Consider the following 24627-nt stretch of genomic DNA (forward strand, 5'->3'; position numbering starts at 1 on the left):
TGAAGGGCATTATAATGGCTATTTCAATTTGAATTAAAGCCAAGCCCTGATGGGGATTATAACTTCAGAAGTATATAGTTAGAATGCGTAGTGAACAAACTCAATGGGCCGGCTCACTGAGCTACTTTCCAAGTCAGAGAAAATTGGAAGAATTTAATATTCCTACTAAGTAAATTGAAGCAGTCTTCTTTTTATTGATTGTCTTTATTCTTTCATAGTACTTATATCTTGATGTAAGTGTATCTTTTAATAATTTCTCATATGCCATATTTCCCACAAAACAGGCATGCTTACTTTGGGAAATAGAAATCTTATTTAAAGCAAAGTATGCAGCAGTTAGTCTTTCTCAATTAAGTACTGTTAGCACTATGGGCAGGACAGTTCTCTGCCATGTGGGACTGTCTTGCAAGAACACAATGTTTAGCGTCATTGGAGCTCACCAAATAAATGCCAGTAGCAGCCCCTAGTCTTTGGGACAACAACAACAAAAATTCTGTGATGCCACCAGGCTCCTTGATGAATTCTTGATGAGGGTGGGTGCAGAGGAGGTGTTTTTGTGTGTATGTGTGTGTGTGTAAACTTTCGGTTGATCTCTGTGGTATTACTAAATACACGTTTATATTTTCCTTATAGTTTAAGTAGTGCATACCAAATATATATTGAAATTGTCAAAAATTTGAATTGCTAAAATTTCACCTTTAAAATATAAGACCTCACCTTTTACACACATTCTTGTTAACAATGAAATGATTTTGACTGTAACCTAATATGAATTACATGTAATAATATCATCTTAGGATGGACTTGAGAGGGAGTGTTGTAAAGTTGTTAATGTGGCCTCTGAAGCCAGGCTACCTGGGTTCAAATCCCAACTCTATCACTGACTAGCTGACACAATACTTAAAAAAAACAAAACCAAACCTGTTGCCGTCAGGTCAATTTGAACTCATAGCAACCCTATAGTTAGTACATTACTTAAACCTCTCTGTGCCTCAGTTTCTTCATTTGCCCAATGGGATGATAATAATAATAGTAATTAACTCATAAGCTTTATGTAAGCGTTAAAATGGTTAATATGCATAGAGCATTGAGAACATTATCTAGCATACAGTAAGAACTATATAAACATTAGCTATTATTAGAAAACTGGATTACATAAAACACATTTATCTCAAAAAATATATATCTTTTTGTTTGTTTTGTGGTATTTTATAATGTCTGAGAAGTAGATATCAATCACTGAGTTTAGTCTTCTCTGCATCTTTATTATTTTCTTTCAAATATCCCTTATCAGAATTACAGCATCTGATGTTTCTAAAATAGTCATGTTAATCTCCTTATACCAGTACAATCTGTACCACTGAATACAAAAATATTGAAATCACAAAGCCAGAGATATCAGCTGGGGACAGCTGGTACCATTGCTAGGGAATAAGATGTGGTCAGTGGAAGCTGAGGCAAAGAATTAGTTGGTAGGTTAAAATTTTTAACAAATAACTTACATTATTTTGTATCATCTTCTGATTTTTAAAGATGCTACATACCAAGAGTAGTAGGTCTTCAAATAAAAATTAATTTCATAGTCTACCTGCTTTTAGTCTAGCAGTAACACCATCCTTTAGCTCTCATCCTGCTTTTAGATAATAGTTTCTTTCTCTGCATAGCATGTAGAGTCAACTACTGTGCTTTTGAGAATCTTGATGTACATGAATTTTATTGAGAACCTTGATAATAGATACCCATCTTATTTAATATTGAACTCAGGGTCTGTTCCATTTGGTTCTTTATGCTTTATTGTGGGTACTATGTCTTTTTATCCCCAGCACTCAATAACCATTGATAGCACCAGTGTGACATGAAGAGAAAAATTGCCCTGCAGAAGGCATTACTGATCTGCTTCCAGACCCTATTACGATGCCATGGCCTTAACAACATTGTATTTTGTCATAGGAGGACATGAGTTACATGGGCTCACTTCAATGGCCATAAAAGTAGAAGCTTGATGAATGTAGTTTATCAATTGTATTTTATCCTATACGAGTTAAAGCACAGTTGTTACATATCCATCAAACTGAACACAAAACTGTACAGAAAGAACTGTTAATCATCCCTTAAACTTGGACTTGAAACGTAAAAGCAACATTTATTAAGTGTGTACTGTGTACTTAATGTTTTTACAGCACATGAGTCTCAGAACATCCCTTTGAGACAACTATTACTTATATCTGTTTTATCGCAAAGCTTAAATAACTGACCCAAGATTACTCATAAAATGTCATTCCTTTCCTGACTCATTAGAATTCTACATCTCTGAGGTCTTGAGCATTCCAGCAGCAGTCGGTATTCATGGGGAATGTTCCGTTCACACCTGGGGTATAGCTCTATGGTAAAACCCCAGTGCCATCAAGTCGATTGCGACTCATAGTGACCCTCTATGGTAGCACTCACTATTTACATCAGTTTGAAATTGATTGTGTTATCTCCCCACTTTCTTTCTGGGCACAGTTGATTGAACTCAACTGCCAATAAGCCCCTTCCCTGGAGTTGTAATTAGGGTTAATTTGTCAACAAAGAATTTTTTAACTTTTAAAATATATTAATTCATGCCTACCAAAGAATATTTATAGCATATGTAACAGTTATGAACCATAGTAATAACTGGAACACCAACATACCCAGAACTCAATATAAGAAACATACATGTTTTTTCTGGACACTCTGCTGACTCAGAACCAAAATCTTCCCTAAGCCCACATGCCTATAAAACAAAACAAAAAACAAAAAATGACAGGTGAGGAATGTGCTTCTTAGTTCAATCAAATATGTGAGAACAAAAGGGCAACTCATGCCCAAAAGCAAAACAAGAAGGCAGGACGGGACAGGAAATGGACAAATGGACACAGGGAACCTGGGGTGAAAACGGGGAGCATACTGTCACATTGTGGGGATTGCAGCCAATATTACAAAATAATATGTGTATAAGTTTTTGAATGAGATACTAACTTGAGCTATAAACTTTCACCTAAAAAACCCATTGCTGTCGAGTGGATTCTGACTCATAGCAACCCTATAGTACTGAGTAGGGTCCCATAGAGTTTCCAAGGAGCAGCTCGTGGACTCAAACTGCTGACCTCTTAGCAGCCAAATGCTTAACCACTGCACCACCAGGGCTCCTTTCACCTAAAGCACATAAAATTAAAAATATATGTGTTTGTTGAATAAGTAGTATTTAATGTCTTTCTCAGCCATTTCTTTGTTCCTATCTATCTTTTCTCTGCATAGTTTCACGCAGCAAGAAGAGAGAAAACCTCTTTATGATAAATTTCTCAGATCAGTAAATGGCACCACCCCTCACTTCATTACTTAAACCAAGCATGAGTCAGCCTTGATACTTCCTTTTCCCTATCCCCACTTTTAGCATACCTAGAAGTCCTAATAGGTCTGACTCCCAGTATGTACCAACTGCACAGCCACTTTTCATCTCTACTGTCACCACCCCGTCCCAGCCATCCTGCACTCTTGCTTAGAATGCTCTACATTATTGCCAAAGTGATTTTTTTAAATGTAAACACAAGTCAAAGTATGTTAATCATATCCTCGCTTAAAACACCAAGTAGCTTTCCATTGCATTTAGAATCAAACACAGAATTACATGACCTATAATTCTCTACATGCTGTGAGCCCGCTACCCTTTGACTTAATCTCATACTCCTTTTGTACTTAGTCGTAATACTCCTTTCACCTTGGACCTTTGTGCTATCTGTTCCCTCTACCTGCACACTTTTCCCCGGGCTCGTTGCATGGCTGTATCCTTCTGAGACGTCAGATGTCACCACACAGAAGCCCTTTCTGACCAACTGAAATAGCCACTCTCTCCCCCTTGACTCATCACATTCAGCCCTTTATAGTCAGTCATCCTCCTGTAAGAACAAGAGTTCCATGAGGGCAGGGACCTTAACTCCTCATTCTTTTTGTATCTCTAAGGAACTCTGGTGGTGCAACGGTTAAGAGCTTGACCGCTAACTGAAGGGTTGGCACTTAGAATCCACCCAACAGCTCCATGAGAGAAAGGCCTGACGATCTGTTTCCATAATGATTACAGCCTTAAAAACCCTATGGGCTGATGAAGAGTGAGATACTTGTATCAGGTGGATACTTGAGACTGTGTTGGCATCTCCTGTCTGGAGGGCAGATGGGAGGGTAGGGAGGGTTAGAAACTGGCAAAATGGTCACAAAAGGAGAGACTGGAAGGAGGGAGCGGGGTGACTCATTAGGGGGAGAGTAAATGGGAGTATGTAGTAAGGTGTATATAAGCTTATATGTGACAGACTGACTTGATTTGTAAACTTTCACTTAAAGTGCAATAAAAATTATTAAAAAAAAAAAAAAAAACCTTATGGGGCAATTCTACTTTGTCACCTGTGATCGCTATGAGTTGAAATTGACTAAACAGCACCTAACAACAAAGCAGACTACTAGCAGAAAGCTTGCTGGTTCAAGCCCATCCAGAAGTTCCTTGGAAAACAAGCCTAGCAACCTGCTTCTAAAAGGTTACAGCCTTGAAAACCCTATGGAGCAGTTCTACTCTGCACTCATGATGTCACAATGAGTCAGAATTGACTAGACAGCAATTAACAATAACAATAAAACTGCACTACCCAGTAGAAATATAAGGAAAGTCACCAATGCAAAAACAAATGTAAATATATTGAACTTTCTAGTAGACACAATAAGAAAAGCAAACAGGTGAGATTAATTTTAATATATTCTATTTAGTCCAGTATATCCAAAATATTCTCATTTCAACATTCTATCAATATAAAGATTATCAATGAGATATTTTATATCCTTTTTGGTACTGAATCTCAGAAATCAAATGTATACTTTATAATCACAGAACATTTCTGTTAGACTAGTCACATTTTTAGTGCTCAAAAGCTACATGTGGCTGATGGTGGCTACTGAATTGGACAGGGTAGATTTAAGCCCTGGAAGAGTGCTTGCCACACAAGATACACAGTATTAAATGAATTAATGAGTGGATTAAAAATAAGAAATGGCACAGACGTCTTCCCCAAGTGTTCAGAATATGTCATTGCCAAGTTTTACTCTGGAGGCATGTGTGTAAATAGAATGCATGTTGTTTGGCTTGGGGAGGAATGGATATTTCAAATAATAAGAGCATCTCGTATCTAAATATGATTTAATTTTTCACTCGTCCTTTTTATATAAATATTCAAGAGTTATGATGGAAGAAAAATAGCTATGAGTTTTACCCAAGAAGGTATTAATGCAACTACAAATTGGCCAGTTAGATACTGTTTTCATTCTTTTTTTTTTTTTTTTTTCTTAAAGCATAAGATTACAGTTTCACATACTCTCGGAAGCAAGAATATTTTAAGTAGACAGTTTTCTTTTGTTCCTTTCAGTTCATCATTGGTTTCTATATTGAGTGGCTACAGGTTATGACATTTGGCATTATTCATTCCTTAGGAAATGTCAGGGCAGTAATAGCTGGATCCCTCAGTTAGGAACAATGAAGTACCTAGATTTACTGTGCATTATGTGGTTTCAGAATATTTCTTTTATCCATTATCCTTCTTCCCTTATCCAGTGTATTAGGACAAGGAAGATTTTTTTTTCCTCCTCACCAAACAGTCAGGATGTGTCTACCTAACTTTCTGTTTACACTATGAATACCTTCAGCTGTAGAACTGATCTCTACTGAAATCTATTGTGGTATTCGCAAAAGCTATCATTTCTGAGGCAGATCAACTAAATACCCATTAAAACACCCAAGAATCCAGAAATTTTCATGAAAATACTTATCTGATATGCTATGTTTTATATAGTTTTATTTGCTGTCTTTATACATCCAGGTAAACAGGATAGGAATTAGAGGCATGACTGAGCCAAAACATACTTTAAGAGAGCAAAGTGATTACATCGTGTAACAGCTTTTGTGAGTGATTGAAAAAAGAATGCACCCTTCAATCCTTTTTTCCTCCACAATTTGATTTCTTGATAGAGACATAAAAATGTTTTTGATTTAACTCTCGAATATTTTTTTTTTTGGCAAGCTTTATAAAAGCCAAATCAATGCTAAATCAGAGGTATTTACATCATCCACAAATTTAATCCAAAGTGGGTACTTAAAAGCTCATATAGATCTAAATGCTGTTCTCCCAGATGGTGAATTAATGTAATTTTAGCAGGAAGCAAAGTTGCACAAATATGCAGTATGGAGGACTGGTGCTGACTTAATGTATCTGCGCACCCACCACAGCACAGATGTTGCTTATCGTTTTAGTTCCAGTTGTCTCTATTTCTCTCCATACTACAATCTGAAGAATGGGATTTGAGAGTTCAGTAAATTATGATTTATTTCATTACTAATGACTTGTTCAAATTCAAAGCTTTCTGTGAACTGTATAGAGAAATCACATTGGTTGTATTTTTTGTACAGGGTTTGAAAGGTGACTTGGGTCCTCATGGTCCATCTGGCCCAAAAGGAGAAAAGGTATGGTATTTACCTAGCCAAGTGCCAATATTTTCTTAAGAGCATCCCATGCAACCTATACAGTAGCTTCTCATTGTTAAGGTTTAACTGCCAAAAGCATTTTAAAATTAACCAAAGGCTGTTATGTTGAGAGCATTTTTACAAGAAAAGCCTTTTGGTTCATTTAATTAGTTTGAATGCACGATTGTTTTTTGACATTAACTCAAGTTTATAAGATTTCTTTTTTCCCCTTGCTAAGCAGGATTAGGTATGCCAGCACTAAATTAGCGTGTGCTACCAGGAAGGTGAAGCACGTAGCTCTTTGAGGGAAGGAAGCTAAATTTGTATCTCAGTTTGAATCTAAGTGCTCCATTTCCTTCCACTTTTTCTGATTTGCTGTTTCATAAAGGTATGTTAGTGTTGGCTCTGGATGGAGAAGTAAGAAAAAGCAAAAGCAAGAGTTGCTTTGATGAAGTCATTAGAGGATCCCAATTTGATGGGAATTGTGGGTGGGTGTGATCTGCACTGTATTCTATTCTCCATTCTCAGCACATTAAGGCATCCTTGTCAGTGTTCTGTTTACCTCTGCATTAAAGGCAATTTTGTAAATCAGCCTCCAGTGACGGATTTAAACGACATCAATATGCTTTAGCAGCTATTGGCTGTTTTAATTCACTTGTTCCAAAACAGCAATGATTACACAATTTTAAGTCTTAACTTTTGTGATGACCATACTAGATGAGAAAAGAGGAAGTCACAAAGATACTCTCAGCCTGAGAATACAACAGCCCAATGCACCATTCCACAAATATTGTTTCCATAATGTCAGTCAAAACAAGAACTTTAGCAACGATGCATAGTCTTAATGACTGAGATTTTTCCTGAAAGAGAGTTCTTGAGAGAACAGTGCCTACAGGTGCCATACAAATCAGAAAATAATGAACATTTCGGTGAACTATTTTTCAAACATTTTGAATAGCTTATTATCAAAGTGTCCACCTGCTAATTTGCATTCACATAAGTTAGCGAAGCATTTTTAGCACTTAAAAATACATAAATATAGGCAGAGCCTCTTACAACTGATGCCAAATGCAGTGCCCATTCAGCAGAGCTTTAGAGGAGGCAACGGTTCTGCTACTTGCAGCTGGGAGGCATAAAGTGGGGAAATCCACTTATTATTTCTGCTGATCCCCATACTTTGTGAGAAAATTATCTGTTGGTCTGACACTTCCCAGCTGCTCCACTGGCAAGTAACCAGATTTGAAAATACATTCTTTCTAATTTTAGATTAGTAGACAAAATAATAGAAAATTTGATTATTTTAGTTTTCCAAAACAAGTTCTTCTTCTGCTGCAAAAGTCATGGAAGTACACAAGGTGATTTTTTTAATCCTGAGAGTAAAAAGACATGTGACGAATATTTCATTGTGCAGAGACTTTGAAATTCTATTTTCTTTTCCTTCAGGATTTATCTATCTATAAATATTACATTGACCCATTCAGAAAATTTATAAATAAATAAAAAGGCACTATAAAAAGGTACTATTGTAATTGCAACTTTAATGTATTGTAGGGAGATATGGGACCTCCGGGACCACCAGCCTTAACTGTAAGTATTCTTGAAAAAAATCCAAAATTGAAATATGTTATCCTGTTTATTATTCACACTACATCATGACTGAACCAGAGTTTAAGACCATAGAGTGTTTCGAGAATTGAAAGTGATTTCACAGTCCATCTAGCCAAATCTCCACATTTTCAAGATGGGGCAGCTACCCACAAAAGTGAGATATTCTACCCGACGGCATCTAGGTAGTTACTGGAAAAGTCTGGAATCAGTGCAGACCCTGAGTAATTTTCTCTATCCTCCATATGGCTCATAATTTTGTCCCTTAAATGTTTAATTATACCTTCTTAACACCACATTTAAAGTAAATGGAAGCAGAGACAGTTCCACTCAATGCATAAAAATAGCTATGCATTTAAACTGATAGTTACATTCTCCAAATCCTGCCCAACACCATTGTTATTTTTCTATGTGATTTGCTTTAAAAGATTTGCAAATGATAAAATGGCAATATTTCAGCAACAAATTTATGAGAAAAGTTCATAATGTACACATAATGGGATTGTTCTCAATTAAATAGTTCATCATGTATTAAACATTTGATCATAAATATATAATGCTTTTATATTTAGATATAATTTACAATTATAGATTTTTCTTCTTAGGCCATTAAAGATTCTCATTTAATTTAAAGATTTGCTCTAAGAATAACTCTTAGCCTAACAGAAAAGAAGAAAGGTTGTTTTTAAAAGATCTTTAGTAGCCTGAGGTCTCTTGAATGTTATGATATTACCTAATGACAAATTAAGAATTTAAGTCATAAGTATTAAAAGACATGCCCATCACAGAAAGTCAGGTTTAAAGAAATCTCCTAGGAGTATGGATAGAGCTCTTCTCAATCAGGGAGCACAGAAATTCCAAATTTGATAACATTTGTATTTATTTTTCTGCTTGAAACCTCATTGTGAACAATACATTAATTAATGTCTTATACAAATAAGCTTTGCAACTCTTACAGGAGAATTTTTTTTTCATAGATGGAAAATCTAAGAAGCCAAACAGGTGACTTACTTAGGTATAACTAAATCCAGTTTGCAATGGAATTCTGTACTTTAAGCTTTGATTTTCCAGATGGAAATAAAAAAAAATATTTATTTGAGAGAAGGTGTTAGCTACGTATCATTCAGTTTTTTATGTATCTTGGAGTTGACTTAAAAATTCTTCAGCAGTAATTTGGAGTTCGGCCTGTTCATTTTACTTAAAGCACGTGAGTTTTTCTTCAGCTAAGTTATATACATATATGCTCAACCACTCCACTTACCTGTCTGCTTTCCTACTCATTTTCAACTCATGTTTGAAAATTAAATATGCAGTCCACATGTATCATTTCACCTGAAATACAAGTTTGGCCCCTCACCCGGAAAACTGAATTGGACTGTATTTATTTCATGGATTTTTAATGACAGCCAGTGTCTTCTTGCCAAGTAATACCGTATAAATAGCTCTTTGCACCATTCAGCTGTCGTACATGTAGGGAGAACAAGCTGATTTTTATATTTATCTAAAAATATGATAAAACAAAAAAGCACTATGCAATGAAATATTTTATTTCATAAAATATGTTATTTCATACTATTTTATTTAATTTGGATATTACTATTTTATATGCTTGTGATTATTTTTATTAGTGTAGATAACCACATGTTAACTATGAAATAGGGATGAGCTAAATGAATACACTAAATATTTAATTGACCTTAATGATGAGATTGATACATTATTAATTAAAGGAACTGGTATCAGACTTCAAGGAAGCCAAATGACGGACCCCACTGTATTTGGGTTAAATTAGGTAAGGATATATAGAAGTCAGGGAGCCCTGGTGGCGCAGTGGTTAAAGTGCTCGGCTGATAAACGAAAGGTCAGCAGTTCGAACCCACCAGCCACTCCGTAGGAGAAAGTATGGAAGTAGATTGCCACATAAGATTTACAGCCTTGGAAACCCTATGGGGCAGTTTTCCTCTGTCCTATAGGGTGGCTGTGAGTTGAAATAGACTCAACGGCAGTGGTTAGTGGGATACAGGAGTCAGTAAACTTACAGTTCATCCAAAGTGGTTTTCAAAGCCAGCTGCACATTAAAATCACCTGGAGAGCTTCAAAGTCCTGCCAGAGTTGGGGCTCCATCCTCAGAAATCCTAATTCAATAAGTTTGATATGTGGCCAGTGTATTAAAAAGCTCTCCAGGTAGTGCTAAATATACAGCTGTAGTTGAGAACCACTATTGATGGGAAGTATAATGGAGCAAGCTTTCTTCCTACTCAGAAAATTCTTTTAGGCCTTTGTAGAACTCTGGCTTACATCTGCGATCCATCTTAATGCATGGTAATAAGGAAATATCTCTTTCCATCAGGGAGGCTTGCTAGTAAAACTAAATTAAGACTGACGCCTGCTTGGTTCAGTGGGATCAGGACTAAAAAGTTACCTTTAATTACAGCATTAGCCCAGCCATTCAAGTATTCCTCAGGGCTCAGGTGTCTTACTGCTTTTCAAGCTTTAACGTAAATAGGAACTGTTAAGGCGCTTGCGAAAATGCATATTCTTATGCCATTAGTCTGAGATGGGCCTGAGATCTGCATTTCTAATCAACTCCTAGGGGATGCAGATGTTACTGGTCTTAGGACTACAAGGCCCTATAGAACCCTCTCCCCAGCTGTGCTGCAGACTTGCTGCCTTCTTACATACATCAGTGGTTTGCTACCTTGACTGCACATTAGAATCACCTGAGGTGCTTTAAAAACTCTAACTCCCAGACTGCAGCCTGTGCCAGTAAAGTCAGAAACTCTGGGGTGTAACCTGAGGAACAGTCATTTAAAAATTTTTCTAAGTGGTTACAGTGTGCAGCAAAGTTTAAGAACCATTGCTCTCAAAGTATGGCCAATATTCTTCTCCACAACTTCCTCTTTCAGAGCTTAAGCAAACGTTTTGTACTTACTCATTGCATCAGTATTTGTATCAAAAACACTCAACCTGATTACTTTTCAGGAGCTCCCAGGAAACGCCAAATCCTCTAGTAACACCAGTGGTCTGGTTCCTGATTAGTTCAGTAAATTGGATGTACTTCCATTTCCACATTTACATACCAGAGCAAGTCAATCAACAGCCTTTTATTGGGCAGAACCACAAGCACTGACAACTCCAAGTACATAGCATTCCAGAGACTGTTTAAGCACACAGAGCTGGCCTGCCCTAAACAGATACGAAAAGTTCAACACCTTTTTTCCCCTCTAAATTATAAATACTATATTTATTTTACTTGTATTTGTATTTCATTTAATAAGAAATTAAGAGAAACTGTAATTGAGCACACCGATAAACAGACCATTATGTGGAGGATCTATTTTTTGCGCTTATTTTATTTCCTTGTGGATTACCATGCTTTCGCTATTATTTTTATTTTTTTTAATCATATAGAGCCCGTTCATTAAAAAAATCTGGTACATAAAACCATCTATCTATATTTGCTAGATGCTAGTTTTGTTTCTTATTTATACTTTCTTCTATAACTGGTTTTATATAATAGGGTCTCAGTAGAGGAAATGAGGAAAGGCATAAGAAAGGCTAAGTCTAAAAGGAATAAGGAAAGGCAACATTGAGGAAATGGCATGAAACAGACTGGAGTCCTAGAAACCGTTGCTCTAGTTAAGTTTGGCCACGATAGCTCTTACCTTTTGTTTCACCTCCCTTCCCACCATCTTCAAGTATTCTTACTACCTATGACCTCCTCATTCTCCAATATATAGGAAAATTTTCAATGATAAAACCAACCAAAATAGAACTGCAGTTTGCAGCTGTAATGTACATTAAACTCCTTTATTATCTGCAGAAGGGGATTCCATTTAAAATTCCACAGTTGAATCCCTTTGATAGTATTTGAATCCTTCTGTAGACTCATGTGCATGGATCATATGGAGAAAACCCCAAAGTGTCTGCATTTCAAAAAAAAATACAAAAAGAGAGAAAAGAGAAATCTGGGGCCTGTAAAAATTTCATGTAGATTAAAGTTATAGCTAGGGTATTAAATGTCACTTATATCCTTTAACCTTTAAATATTCTGTTAGTCTACTTGGTTTGAAAAAAAAAAAAAAGGAACTGAATGGTTCTTTTTGATACAGCAGCAGTGAACTTTCAGGTATTCCCAGTTACCTCCTTTATTTTATAGCTTTCCAAATTATTCTGACCACAAAAGATTAAGGAATGAGATCAAGAGTGAGTTTTTGAATCTGTAAATGCAGCACCTGGAAAATACTTTATAAACTAGTGCCTAAACATCCTTCCTAAAAAATTTGTTTATAAAATGTCCTCTAGAGATATGGTAAGATGAAAAGAAACTCCTTCCAGCTTGGAAGGTGAGAATGTAGTAGAATCACAAAAAAAAAAAAAGAAGAAGAAGAAAATCTATGCTTTCCACTATAAACCCACTTCCATGTATCTCTTGTTAGGCATATTTTCAGCAAACACAGCTGGTTGATCTAAAAAATTTAATCAAATCACTTTGATTTCTTTTCAGCCTCTTTTTGGATGGTACTAAATTCACTAATTAGTTTGATACTAAAGTGACTATAGTGTAAACATAGTAAGCTATTACAGTAGCTTATCATAAGTATAATTTTAATGTTCTAAAGAAATAAATGTAAGAACCTTCTACCTGATTTAAATGAACCAATTAATTATTCCTTTCCTCATCCTTTTGTATATAACAAACTGAAAAATATTTTTAAAACACTATTTTTTTTTATATCTTGTTAGATCCTAAAAAAATAATAAAAACAATATTAAATGGCAAATATTTATTTAGTGCTTACGACATGTTATCTAAACCAATACTTAAACAATCCTATGAGGCAGAATATTATGGCCACAGAAAAGATGAAGGAATATAGGATTAGAAGATTTAAGTAACTTGTCCAAGGTACTTGTCCAATATTAGCTCTGGTGAGTGACAGAGCTATATTCAAACAGCCACTTGTCTGACTCTGAACTAATACTTTTAACTTCTGTTGCATGTATTAGTTAAATCTACGTTGGGAAACAATATGGAAATATTAAGTATAAATTTTCTTTATACTATTGAATTCATCTTCAATATATATGTAGACTTTAACAGATTTTCACATCTCTACTACCACCACTTGGTCCTAATTACCATCATATATCCATGGAGCAGTGACTAAGATCTATGGCTGCTAACTAAAAGGTGGGCAGTTCAAATCCACCAGCCGCTCCTTGGAAACCCTATGGGGTAGTTCCACTCTGGTGTCCTGTAGGATCACTGTGAGTCTGAATTGACTCAACAGCAATGGGTGTGGGTTTTTTTGTTTTATCCCTAGATTATTTCTGTAGCCTATTAGTGGCAAGGAGCCCTAGCGCTCGGTTGCTAACCAAACCCACCAGCTGTTCTGCTGGACAAAGCTGTGGCAGTCTGCTTCCGTAAAGATTTAAAAAAAAAAAAAATTAGAAATGCTATGGAGCAGTTCTACTCTGTCCTATAGGGTCACTATGAGTCAGTATCCAACTCAACCGCAACGGGTTTATTAATGGTTTCCCTAATATATCCCTCACTCTCCTTGAGTCTTTTCTAAACACAGAAGTCAGGATATTTCTTGTCGCTCTTCTGTTCAAAGTCTCTGATGACTCCTACTTGATTTAAAGTTAAATAAAAAAAAGCCAAATTCCATTCAATAACCTACAAGTCTTACAAGATTCAACTCTCATTGCATTTCTGACTTCGTTGCCTACTCTTGTTCTTCTTACTAGCTTTATTCCACAGCAATAACCTTCCCACAGTTCCTCAGAATGCCAGGTACACTTCCACCTAAGGAGTTCTGCATTGGCTGTTTCTTCTGCCTGGAATCTTCTCCCCTACATACATGCGGAGCTAACTTCCTGACCTCCTTCAAATCTCTGTTTGGACGGGACGGTACCTTCTCAGTGATGACTACACTGACTAGCCTATTTATGGCATATACACCTAGAATTTCAAATCCCCGTTAACTGCCCCATTTTTTAATTTCTATATAACACATTACTTTTTAACATATCGTTTAATCTGCTTATTTATTATCTTTGGTTTTCATAGTCAGTTTCGATAGTAACCCCATGAGAGCAAGTTTCTTTGTGTGTTTTGTGTACTGATAAATTCCAAGCACATAAAACAGTGTTTGACACATGGTATGTCCTCAAGAAGTAATTGGTGTTGAATGAACATTGTCTTTGTTATTTTTTTTAATCTCTGTTGGACTAAATTAATTAAGTTTATTAATTTCCACTCATTCTCCATTCTCTTAAACAGTTTTATAATGATTAGCTCGTACGTAGTGATTCGGGTGGAATCATTCGGACTAATGTCTTTTTGGCACAAGATTTTTGTGGTACTGATTCAGTTTTTTTGTGTTTCAGGGCATTCAATCATTGAAGTTTTCTGTTCCTTCCTAGGTCAGTTTTCTAGTTGTCTAATATCCAAAGTTTAAAGAAGTAGAGTGCTAGCCAAATAGTGTAAATCAATGATTCTAATTTAGCACACTGGCTCTGCTTTTACGTTCAGGTTTGCAATCAAGAGTGACTAAGTGATCACTTAAAATATCTGCAATTTGTCTAATGATTATGGCACAAAATGTAATGTTGAAATAAAATCTTCCCTCTGCAGTTTTAGATTTTACTGTGCCCTGTCTTATTCATTTACCCATTTCTCAGCACTTTGTTTAACCCCCAGAAGGTAAAATTATGCATTCTAATCCATAAAAATATGAAATAAACAGCTATCAATTTGAGATTTGGTTTGAAGAATACAAATGAAGAAATATAAAGTCAAATATGCCATGGTTCCAGCTGAAATTCTCTTAGCAATTGGCTTATTAACAACAAAGGAAAAATATCTTTAGTAAGTAAACTTTGCACATATACCTAACTTTTTAAAATTCCAAGCCTAATGTTGATATTTACAAATAATTTACAAAGAAAATATATGAGAACCAAAGTCAACATTAAATAAGGAAAATTGACCATAATAAGTATTAAAATTTCTTTGATCAAAATTAATTTTTCTGGGGTCACAATGAAAACAGGTTAAAGGTAGATTCTGATAAATTAATGTATTCTGAAATCATGAAGATTTTGACAAAAAAAAAAACCTTGATTAAAGGTAAATGTTTTATGCTTCACATTTTACATTGTTTTTCCTTACATTTAAATATTAAATGTAAATCCTTACATTTAACTATGCAGATATAATAAATTCAAATTTCTTAGCTTTTTGTCATTTGTTGTTGAAGTCGTAACATTATACAAATGTATTATTTTTTTAAGGAGCCCTGGTGGCACAGTGATTAAGGGCTTGGCTGCTAACTAAAAGGTCATCAGTTTGAACCCATCAGCTGCTCCATGGGAGGAAGATGAGCACTCTGTTCCTTAAAGATTACAGGCTTAGGAACTCTATAGGGAAATTCTACCCTGTCCTATAGGGTCATTATAAGTAGGAATCGACTTGACGGTAGCAGGTTTTTTTGTTTTTTTTTTTAATTGTGTTTTTACATATGACATCTTAAAATTGCTGTGCATGTCCTATATCCTCAGTAATACTTACTATTACCAGGCCCCCCCATTAGATAATATTCAACTATTTTTACAATAAAGTTTTTTTAATATAATTTATTTTTGTTGTTATTGAAAATGCAGCAGAACATACACCAATTCAACAATTTCTATATGTGCAATTCAGTGACATCGATTACATTCTTTGAGTTGTGCAACTGTTCTCATCCTCCTTTTCCAAATTGTTCCTTCCCTATTAACATAAACTCACTGCCCCAAGTTTCTTATCTAATCTTCCCAGTTCCTATGGTCAATTTGATCCCATATAGATAGACCTTAAAAGAGCCCAGTGCTCAAGGCAGACATTCTTTACTACTTAAGATAAACTATTGTTTGGTTTTGAGAAGACTTCAGGGGATATTATTGGTTTAAGGTTTGAAGATTATTTCAGGACAGTGGTTTCAGAGATTCATCCAGCCTCCATGGCTTACAATAAAGTTACTAAAATACCTGATGATTCAGATGCAAGGTGGGAACTGAAATGATGCATTTGCTTATTGCCTCTGCCTCTTTCCCTCATTCCCCTTCTGGCCTTTGCATATTTTGTCAGAAGAGTGACAGGTGAAGGAAGGTACAGCAGTACTATTTCAGGTAATACATCTACTACTTTTAGGAAAATGACTTTGTTGCTCTGGCCTGTCCCTTGCGGGACTTATTAGATACTTATCCGGACCACACCAAATGTTTACATAGAAGCCAAATGTTAAGTCAGTCTACAGCAGAAGTGCCTTAGACATGCTTACTAAATAATACTTTAAATGCAAGTTCCTTAGGGCCCAGATAAATTTGGCTTAAGTAAAAATTAGACACACAGAGGAAGCATACCTTTGACCCCAAGAAAACTACCTTAAATACCACAGGCAACTGAGAGCAACTCTCAGCTGGTCATTTATAAATCGAGTGATGCTGAATTAACAGATGGCCCTAATGCACAAGAGATCATATAGTATTACATATGAAATAATTCTTTTTCTAATTTTGTATGTACAAGACATATAAACAATCAGTTCAGTAAGTGAAATGGTCTCTCTCCTTCCTTCTTCTTTCCCTCCCTTTTCCCCACCCACTTAATTGAATGCTTACTGTGTGCCAGACACTATGCTAGGACTGGAGAGACAGAAGAAAAAGAAAAAAAAAAACCAATGTCCATTGTCCTTCACGGAACCTATTAGGCTTAGGAAACAGTAATGAGTTGGTTAAACTTAATTTTTCATTTTTAAACTAATCGTTTGTAATTAGTATATAGTCAACACGTTCAACCCTTTCATGAGGAAGCGTATGATCAGGAATCGATGGTACTGAAAGAAGAAGTCCAAGTTGCACTGAAGGCATTAGTGAAAAACAAGGCTCCAGGAATTGATGGAATATCAATTGAGATGCTTCAACAAACAGATGCAGTGCTGGAGGTGCTCACTCGTCTATGCCAAGAAATATGGAAGACAGCTTCCTGGCCAACTGACTGGAAGAGATCCATATTTATGCCTATTCCCAAGAAAGGTGATCCAACCAAATTATAGAACAATAAAAAAAAAAAAAAAATTTTTTTTTTTAATCATTAATACCACATGCAAGCAAAATTTTGCTGAAAATCATTCAAAAACGGCTGTAGCAGTATATTGACAGGGAACTGCCAGAAATTCAGGCTGGTTTCAGAAGAGGACGTGAAACCAGGGATATCACTGCTGATGTCAGACGGATCCTGGCTGAAAGCAGAGAATACCAGAAGGATGTTTACCTGTGTTTTATTGATTATGCAAAGGCATTCGACTGAGTGGATCATAACAAACTACGGATAACACTGAGAAGAATGGGAATTCCAGAACACTTAATTGTGCTCATGAGGAACCTTTACATAGATCAAAAGGCAGTTGTTCGGACAGAACAAGGGGATACTGATTGGTTTAAAGTCAGGAAAGGTGTGCATCAAGGTTGTATTCTTTCACCATACCTATTTAATCCGTATGCCAAACAAATAATCTGAGAAGCTGGACTACATGAAGAAGAATGGGGCATCAGGATTGGAGGAAGACTCATTAACAACCTGCATTATGCAGATGACACAGCCTTCCTTGCTGAAAGTGAAGAGAACTTGAAGCCCTTACTGATGAAGATCAAAGACCACAGCCTTCAGTATGGATTATACCTCAACATAAAGAAAACAAAAATCCTCATAACTGGACCAATAAGCCACATCATGATAAACAGAGAAAAGATTGAAGTTGTCAAGAATTTCATTTTACCTGAATCCACAATCAATACCCACGGAAGCGGCAGTCAAGAAATCAAAAGACACATTGTATTGGGCAAATCTGTGAAAGACCTCTTTAAAGTGTTGAAGAGCAAAGATGTCACCCTGAAGACTAAGGTGTGCCTGGCCCAAGCCATGGTATTTTCAATCACATCATATGCATGTGAAAGCTGGACAACGAATAAGGAAGATGGAAGAAGAATTGACGCCTTTGTATTGGGGTGTTGGCGAAGAATATTGAATATACCATGGACTGCCAAAAGAACGAACAAATCTGTCTTGGAAGAAGTACAACCAGAATGCTCCTTAGAAGCAAGGATGGTGAGACTACGTCTTACATATTTTGAACATGTCAGGAGAGATCAGTCCCTGGAGAAGGACCTCATGCTTGGTAAAGAAGTACAAGTCAACAAAAAAGAGGAAGACCCTCAGTGAGATGGATTGACACAGGGCTGCAACAATGGGCTGAAGCATAACAACAATTGTGGGCATGCCGCAGGACCTGACAGTGTTTTGTTCTGTTGTACATAGGGTCGCTGAGTCAGAACCAGCTCAACGGCATCTAACAACAGCAACAACATGTGGTCAACAAGTATGTGTACAACTGTAGTTACATTGACATGAAACAAAAACGCCTAGTTATTTGCTTTAAATACATTTGAATCAAAGACTTAACTATTAAATAATCGATTCTTACTAAAATCTCAATAGAAAGGTTGTTAAATGCCCAAAGAGCATAATTTCTTTTTGTTTTGATGAGAATAAATATATATTCTATCAAGCATAGTAATTAAAAAGCAATTTAAGATTATTTTGAATTCTTCATATATCTAAATCTGAATTATTTACCTGATTGTTCTATGAGTTGCTTGAATTTGAATCAATACTGTTAGTCTGAAAGAGTCATATAATTCATATTTAAGTCATTGTTAACTTTCAGAAATCGGTGATTCAACTCATCATTGGGACTTCTTTGGGTACTAGAGGTTTAGCAGAAAGAAAACAGTTGAAATATTTTTTTTAATTAATCCATTTTTTTAATTTGTGGGCAAAAGACTTACATAAGTGAATTAGTTGATTAAAATAGGAGCTGTTTCTATAATATGAAGCTATTTTTATCTGCTCTGCAGAATTATAGGGGAATCAATGCCTAAGGCCCTAGAAAGATTTGTGTTTTAGCCTTAGGGAAGATTTATGTTTTGGTAAAACCTACGATCAGCTCATTTGACATGGAGGTAATTTATGTAAATAAATAAATAAATAAAAATAAATTATTTATAGTTAAATTATTTATAATTAAATAATTTAATTATGTATCTTTCATTAAATGAATGATTTAAGAATAACTCCTTCTGCTCTTCTGTTATCGGAGTCCTGGTGGTACAGTGCAAAGCAGTTGGCTGCTAACTGAAAGGCCAGTAATTCTAACCTACCAGCTGCTCCTCGAGAAAAAGATGTGGCAATCTGTTTCTGTAAAGATTACAGCCTTAGAAACCCTGTGGGGGCAGTCCTGCTCTGTCCTGTAGGGTTTTTTGTTTTTGTTTTTTGCCCTTCTGTTTATAGTTTACTTCCCTTTCAAAAGACATTTCAAAATGTTTTCATCGTAAATCTGAATTATGCATTCTAAAACTCAGCAGTACAACTTGTTTGGGACTTTGATGAAAGAGTCATTTTATTTCATGTTGAAATACTCAGCAATCCAGGACAATAAATTAAAACATATCTCAAATTCCATTAGAAAATTATAAATATATAAGGCTTTTGAAAACGTATATGCATAAAAACATGTTTATTTAAATAATAAATATACATAGAAATTAGTTTAATTCTATTCCACTTTCTTTTAAGCATTTTTTAAACTCTTTGTGGTAGAAACATTATATTGGCCTATAAATTGGAACTCAAAAACCATTACTCTCTATAAATAATTAAAATTATATTCATTCCAATTAACTATTCTACTGATTTTAACAACCAAACACCCATACAGAATAACTTAAGACTTCCTGAATTTGGACCTGAGAATATCACATGACATTTCTGTGCCTTAGTTTCATTATCTATAAATTGGGATAATAATATTTCCCGTAGCATAATGTTGTTGTGATAAATAAGTTAGAATATATAAAGATTGTAGAACAACTACTGCCGCCTAGTAAGCACTATGGAAACCCTGGTGGCCTAGTGGTTAAGTGCTACGGCTGTTAACCAAGAGGTTGGCAGTTCAGATCTGCCAGGCGCTCCTTGGAAACTCTATGGGGCAGTTCTGCTCTGTCCTATAGGGTCGCTATGAGTTGGAATTGACTCGACAGCAGTGGGCTCAGTTCGGTTCAGTAAGCACTATGCCCTGGTGGTGCAGTGATTAGGAGTTTGGCTGTTAACCAAAAGGTCAGCAGTTCGAATCCATTAGCTGCTCCTTCAAAACACTATGCGGCAGTTCCACTCTGTGCTATAGTGTCACCATGAGTCGAAATCGACTCGACGGCAATGGGTTAAGTAAGCACCATTCAACTCCTGGAAATCCTGGTGGCATGGTGGTAAAGAGTTCAGCTGCCAACTAAAAGGTTGGCAGTTCAAATCCACCAGGCACTCCTTGGAAACCCTATGGGGCAATTCAACTGTGTCCTACAGGGTCGCTATGACTAAGGTGCACCTGACCCAAGCCATGGTGTTTTCAATTCCTCCTATGCATGTAAAAGCTGAGTAATGAATAAGTACGATTAAAGAAGAATTGACACCTTTGAATTGTGGCGCTGGCAAAGAATATTGAGTATGTGATGAACTGCCAAAAGAACGAACAAATCCATCTTGGAAGAAGTACAGCCAGAATGCTTATTAGAAGCAAGGATGGTGAGACTTCCTCTACATACTTTGGACATGTTATCAGAAGGGACCGGTCCCTGGAGAAAGGCATTATCCTTGGTAAAGTGGAGGGTCAGTGTAAAAGAGGAAGACCCTCAAGGAGATGGATTGACACAGTGGCTGCAACTAGGGGCTCAAACATAGCAACGATTGTGAGGATGATGTGGGACTGGGCAGTGTTTCGTTCCGATGTACATAGGGTCACTATGGGTCAGAACTGACTCAATGGCACCTAATATCAACATGTTATCAAAATAAAATATCTTCAAAACCTACAGTGAAAATACCTGTAGAAAAATATAAAATTATTGACTTGAATGTCATAATGAGGAGCAGATCCCCTTTCCAGCTTCCAAACTAATTAATTTAGGGCAGATGTCCCATATTGAAAATTATCAGCAAGTGGCAGTCCTGACATCACTTACTACCCCTGATTATTTTTCATCAATTTGAAAGTCATATGGTTTGTGAGCAACTGGAATTCTCTCCTTAATTGAAGAATCCTACTTTCTGTTCAATATTCTACTGACATAACAGAAACTTTATATGTTTTAACCATTAATAAAGTCATCTTTTGAGACACAGTTCAAAAAATACTGGATTTAAAGTCAAGAAACCCAGATTCTATCCTGAATTATACAATTATTTTCGTTTGTTTATTTTTTTAACTTGGTTAAGTCGTTAACATTTAATCTTCAAAGCAGGTTTCTTAAGGTCATTTTGAACTCTAATATTCTATTATTTTCCCCTTTGCTTTTTGTAGGCTAAGCAGTTCCAATTCCTTAAGTTATATATGATCTATACATGTTAAATTTTTTAACTCTTTCCCTTTTGTCACACTATTTTAAATGAATAGAGATTAGAAAGAATAGTCTAGTTAAACAAGATAGATGTCCAATATAGAAGAAGGATTTGACCCACCAATGTCAAGAACTGTGAAGATTCTGAGATTTTATCCTACTTGTAAGCTAACAAGTTAGCCTGCCACCATTTCATGGATTCTAATAGAAGACACAAGACCCCTGGGTTAGAGACAAAGGACTGTATTACTTGTGACAGCAGGCAGCATGAGCTTCATGTTTGCATTGGTTCTCCTTGCCCCCGTGTCCCAGGAGTGTGATGTGGAGCAACCCAGGTGGCTGCTAGAAACGTACTGGGTTTGCATCTCAGCTGAGGAACTCCAAGTGTACAGACCCCAAATCTTTTTTAATGGACTACAAGCAAACCTGCCCTTTTCCCCAAAGGGAGACATTGTCTTTAATATACTAAACAGTAGGAAAATAGGCCCTTTTCTTCACTATACAAACATCCTTAAAAAGATACTCAAGAACAAAAGAGCAGTTAGTACCTCCTTGTAAGACATACAAGATAATGCAGAAATACAAGACACCCAGGAGAATTATTTCCCCAAAATAGCCACTCCTCAATTCTATATCGTCTTGGTTTCTGACAGCTTTTTACATGAGTATACCATACCTTTTAATTAGTCTTACTAAAGGAAGCTGGGACAAAACTCCAATTTGTTCCATACAACATTTAATTAAAACTACTATTAAAAGTACTCCAAACAACAGGACAAGGCCAACCTGTAGTACTGATCTCAGTCATGCCTCTAGTTTCCCAGACCCAATCAGCTGAACAAAACCCATAACTAATCGAAGTCTACCTTAGAGAACTAAATGGCTTTCTCCCTAAATTTCTACATTCACCTTTCCATTTGTCTCGAGGCCAAATATAGCAAGATGGACAAAGGCATTTTTATAAAAATTAGAGACCTGTTTTGTCCCCTGCTTTGCTTCATGTGGGGTACCATAGGGGAACTCAGTGAGTAGTGTATTAATCCAAGTGGTCTTTATCCTTTTGATCTAGGACTGTATCAGTCCAACGAAAGAAGCCAGGTAACGGGAACAGAGTTAAGTATGAATCCTCTAGGTCCATTTTGCCTAGGCTGCCACACCACACACCTGTTGCCATTGAGTCAATTCCAACTCAAAGTGACCATGTAGGACAGAGTAGAACTGGCCCACAGGGTTTCCAAGGAGTGGCTGGTAGATTCGAACTGCTGACCTTTTTGGTTAGTAGCCATAGCTCTTAACCACTGCAACATCAGAGCTCCAGGCTGCCACAAGGAAAGTTAAAACATAGTTCAGAACAAAGGGCGGTGCCTCACTGTGTAGAAGAATGAACTACTCATGGACAATTTATCTCCAGCAAGAGCTCTGTGCATTGCATCTCTTTTAATGGGTCCTATCAAATGGTTGTTATTTTGTTTACTATACCATCACTGGCGGCATAGTGGTTAAGAGCTATGGCTGCTAAACAAAAGGTCAGCAATTCAAATCCACCAGGTGCCCCTTGGAAACTCAGTGGAGTAGTTCTACTCTGTCACTGTAGGGTCACTATGAGTCAGAATCGATTCAACGGCAATGAGTATACCACCACTAACTCCACTGCTGCCGCATTCAACTTTTGACCAACTGTAATACTCAGGCACCTTTTCTTTTAGTGCTTTGCTAGTCTTATTTCTCTTCAGTCCATGCCGTTGATTTCTCATTCCGTTTCCTACGGAATGCCATCTTGTTTCACAACTACTTCTTAATTCATAATAAGATATATTCTAGAAAGTTTAATAGTTTCATGTGTCACTAAAAATGCCATTGAGAATCATCTTATGTCTTAAAATCTGATAAGATTGGCCTGACTCCCCATTCACAGGTACATAGGAAAAATATTCAAATAAATCTTACACTCCAAAGATTTCTTTGGAAGTAGAAGTAGAATATATTAGAGACTATTGAGGTTGGACATATCTGAGTTTGGAGCTCAGCTCCATCACGTATTTGAAGTGTTAACTTTTAGGGAGTTTGTTTCTCATCTATAAAAGGGAAAGATTCTATTTCTTAGAGTGGTTAAGATTAAATAAAATCACACATATAAAATGATTAGTGAAATTCTTGATGTGATAGCATGTGTGCAATAAATGTCAGTTATCTACTCCTGCCCTAACAGTATGGAAGGTCATCAAAGAATTTGTTGGAACTGTAGTGGCATTAAGGCTTCTATCTTTTCATTCTGTGCAAACATTGAACTAATTTTATATGTTGTCCATGTCATCATCTTCCTCATCATTATTTGTTTGCTTGTTACAGCACTGTATTAGTACATTGAATCTCAAATTATCTTGATTTGCTCGCTTGATATACTAGTTATTCTTTTCCCGAAGCTGGAAAATAATTTTTCGATTGCTCCAATTCACTGAAATATTAAGAAAACACTAATTGTAATTTAATTTCATGCAAGCTTTCTAGAGTTTGATTTATGGCTTGAAAATTAGGTTTGTTCCTGGCTTTGATAGCTTCACAATCTAATTGTTTAGAAAGCACATCATGTCGCCAATGCAACAGATTGAAAAGTGACCCTGGAACAACATCCTAGGGCGTCTACATGACACATCATGACTAATTCCTTTAATGCTGCTTCCACTGAACTGGAGTGACACTGACAAAGTCTTAACTTATTCAGTCTGTAAAGATGTGATTATGTAGCTCTACAGTTTGACCATATTCCTAAAAGATTGTGTTTAAAGAAATATTTGTATATAGTCTGATTTGTCCGTTAACCTCCAATTTAATTTCCACAAAGATTGAGTTAGTCCTCAGATGTATTTAAATCAGTCTCAGAATTTCAACACTAGTTTCAAGGATTGATCTCAGTATAACAACTGTTAGCACATGTTTTACCACTTAATGCCCACCCAAAAATAAAAAACAATAAATAGATAATGCAGCTACTTTCGCATTAGTAA

General features: G+C 36.1%; 1 protein-coding gene across 1 annotated transcript in view; it reads left to right on the forward strand.

Annotated features, from left to right (window-relative positions):
• The window catches only part of COL19A1 (collagen type XIX alpha 1 chain), a 378654-nt gene that overhangs the window by 174255 nt on the left and 179772 nt on the right, over positions 1-24627 (forward strand). Inside the window, exons 12-13 of the mRNA XM_010586804.3 lie at positions 6467-6520; positions 8072-8107. Coding sequence (XP_010585106.3) covers positions 6467-6520; positions 8072-8107 — 90 coding nt within the window. The remainder of the gene's footprint in view (positions 1-6466; positions 6521-8071; positions 8108-24627) is intronic.

The sequence above is a fragment of the Loxodonta africana genome, chromosome 1 (genome assembly GCF_030014295.1).
Source record: "Loxodonta africana isolate mLoxAfr1 chromosome 1, mLoxAfr1.hap2, whole genome shotgun sequence".
NCBI lineage: Eukaryota > Metazoa > Chordata > Mammalia > Proboscidea > Elephantidae > Loxodonta > Loxodonta africana.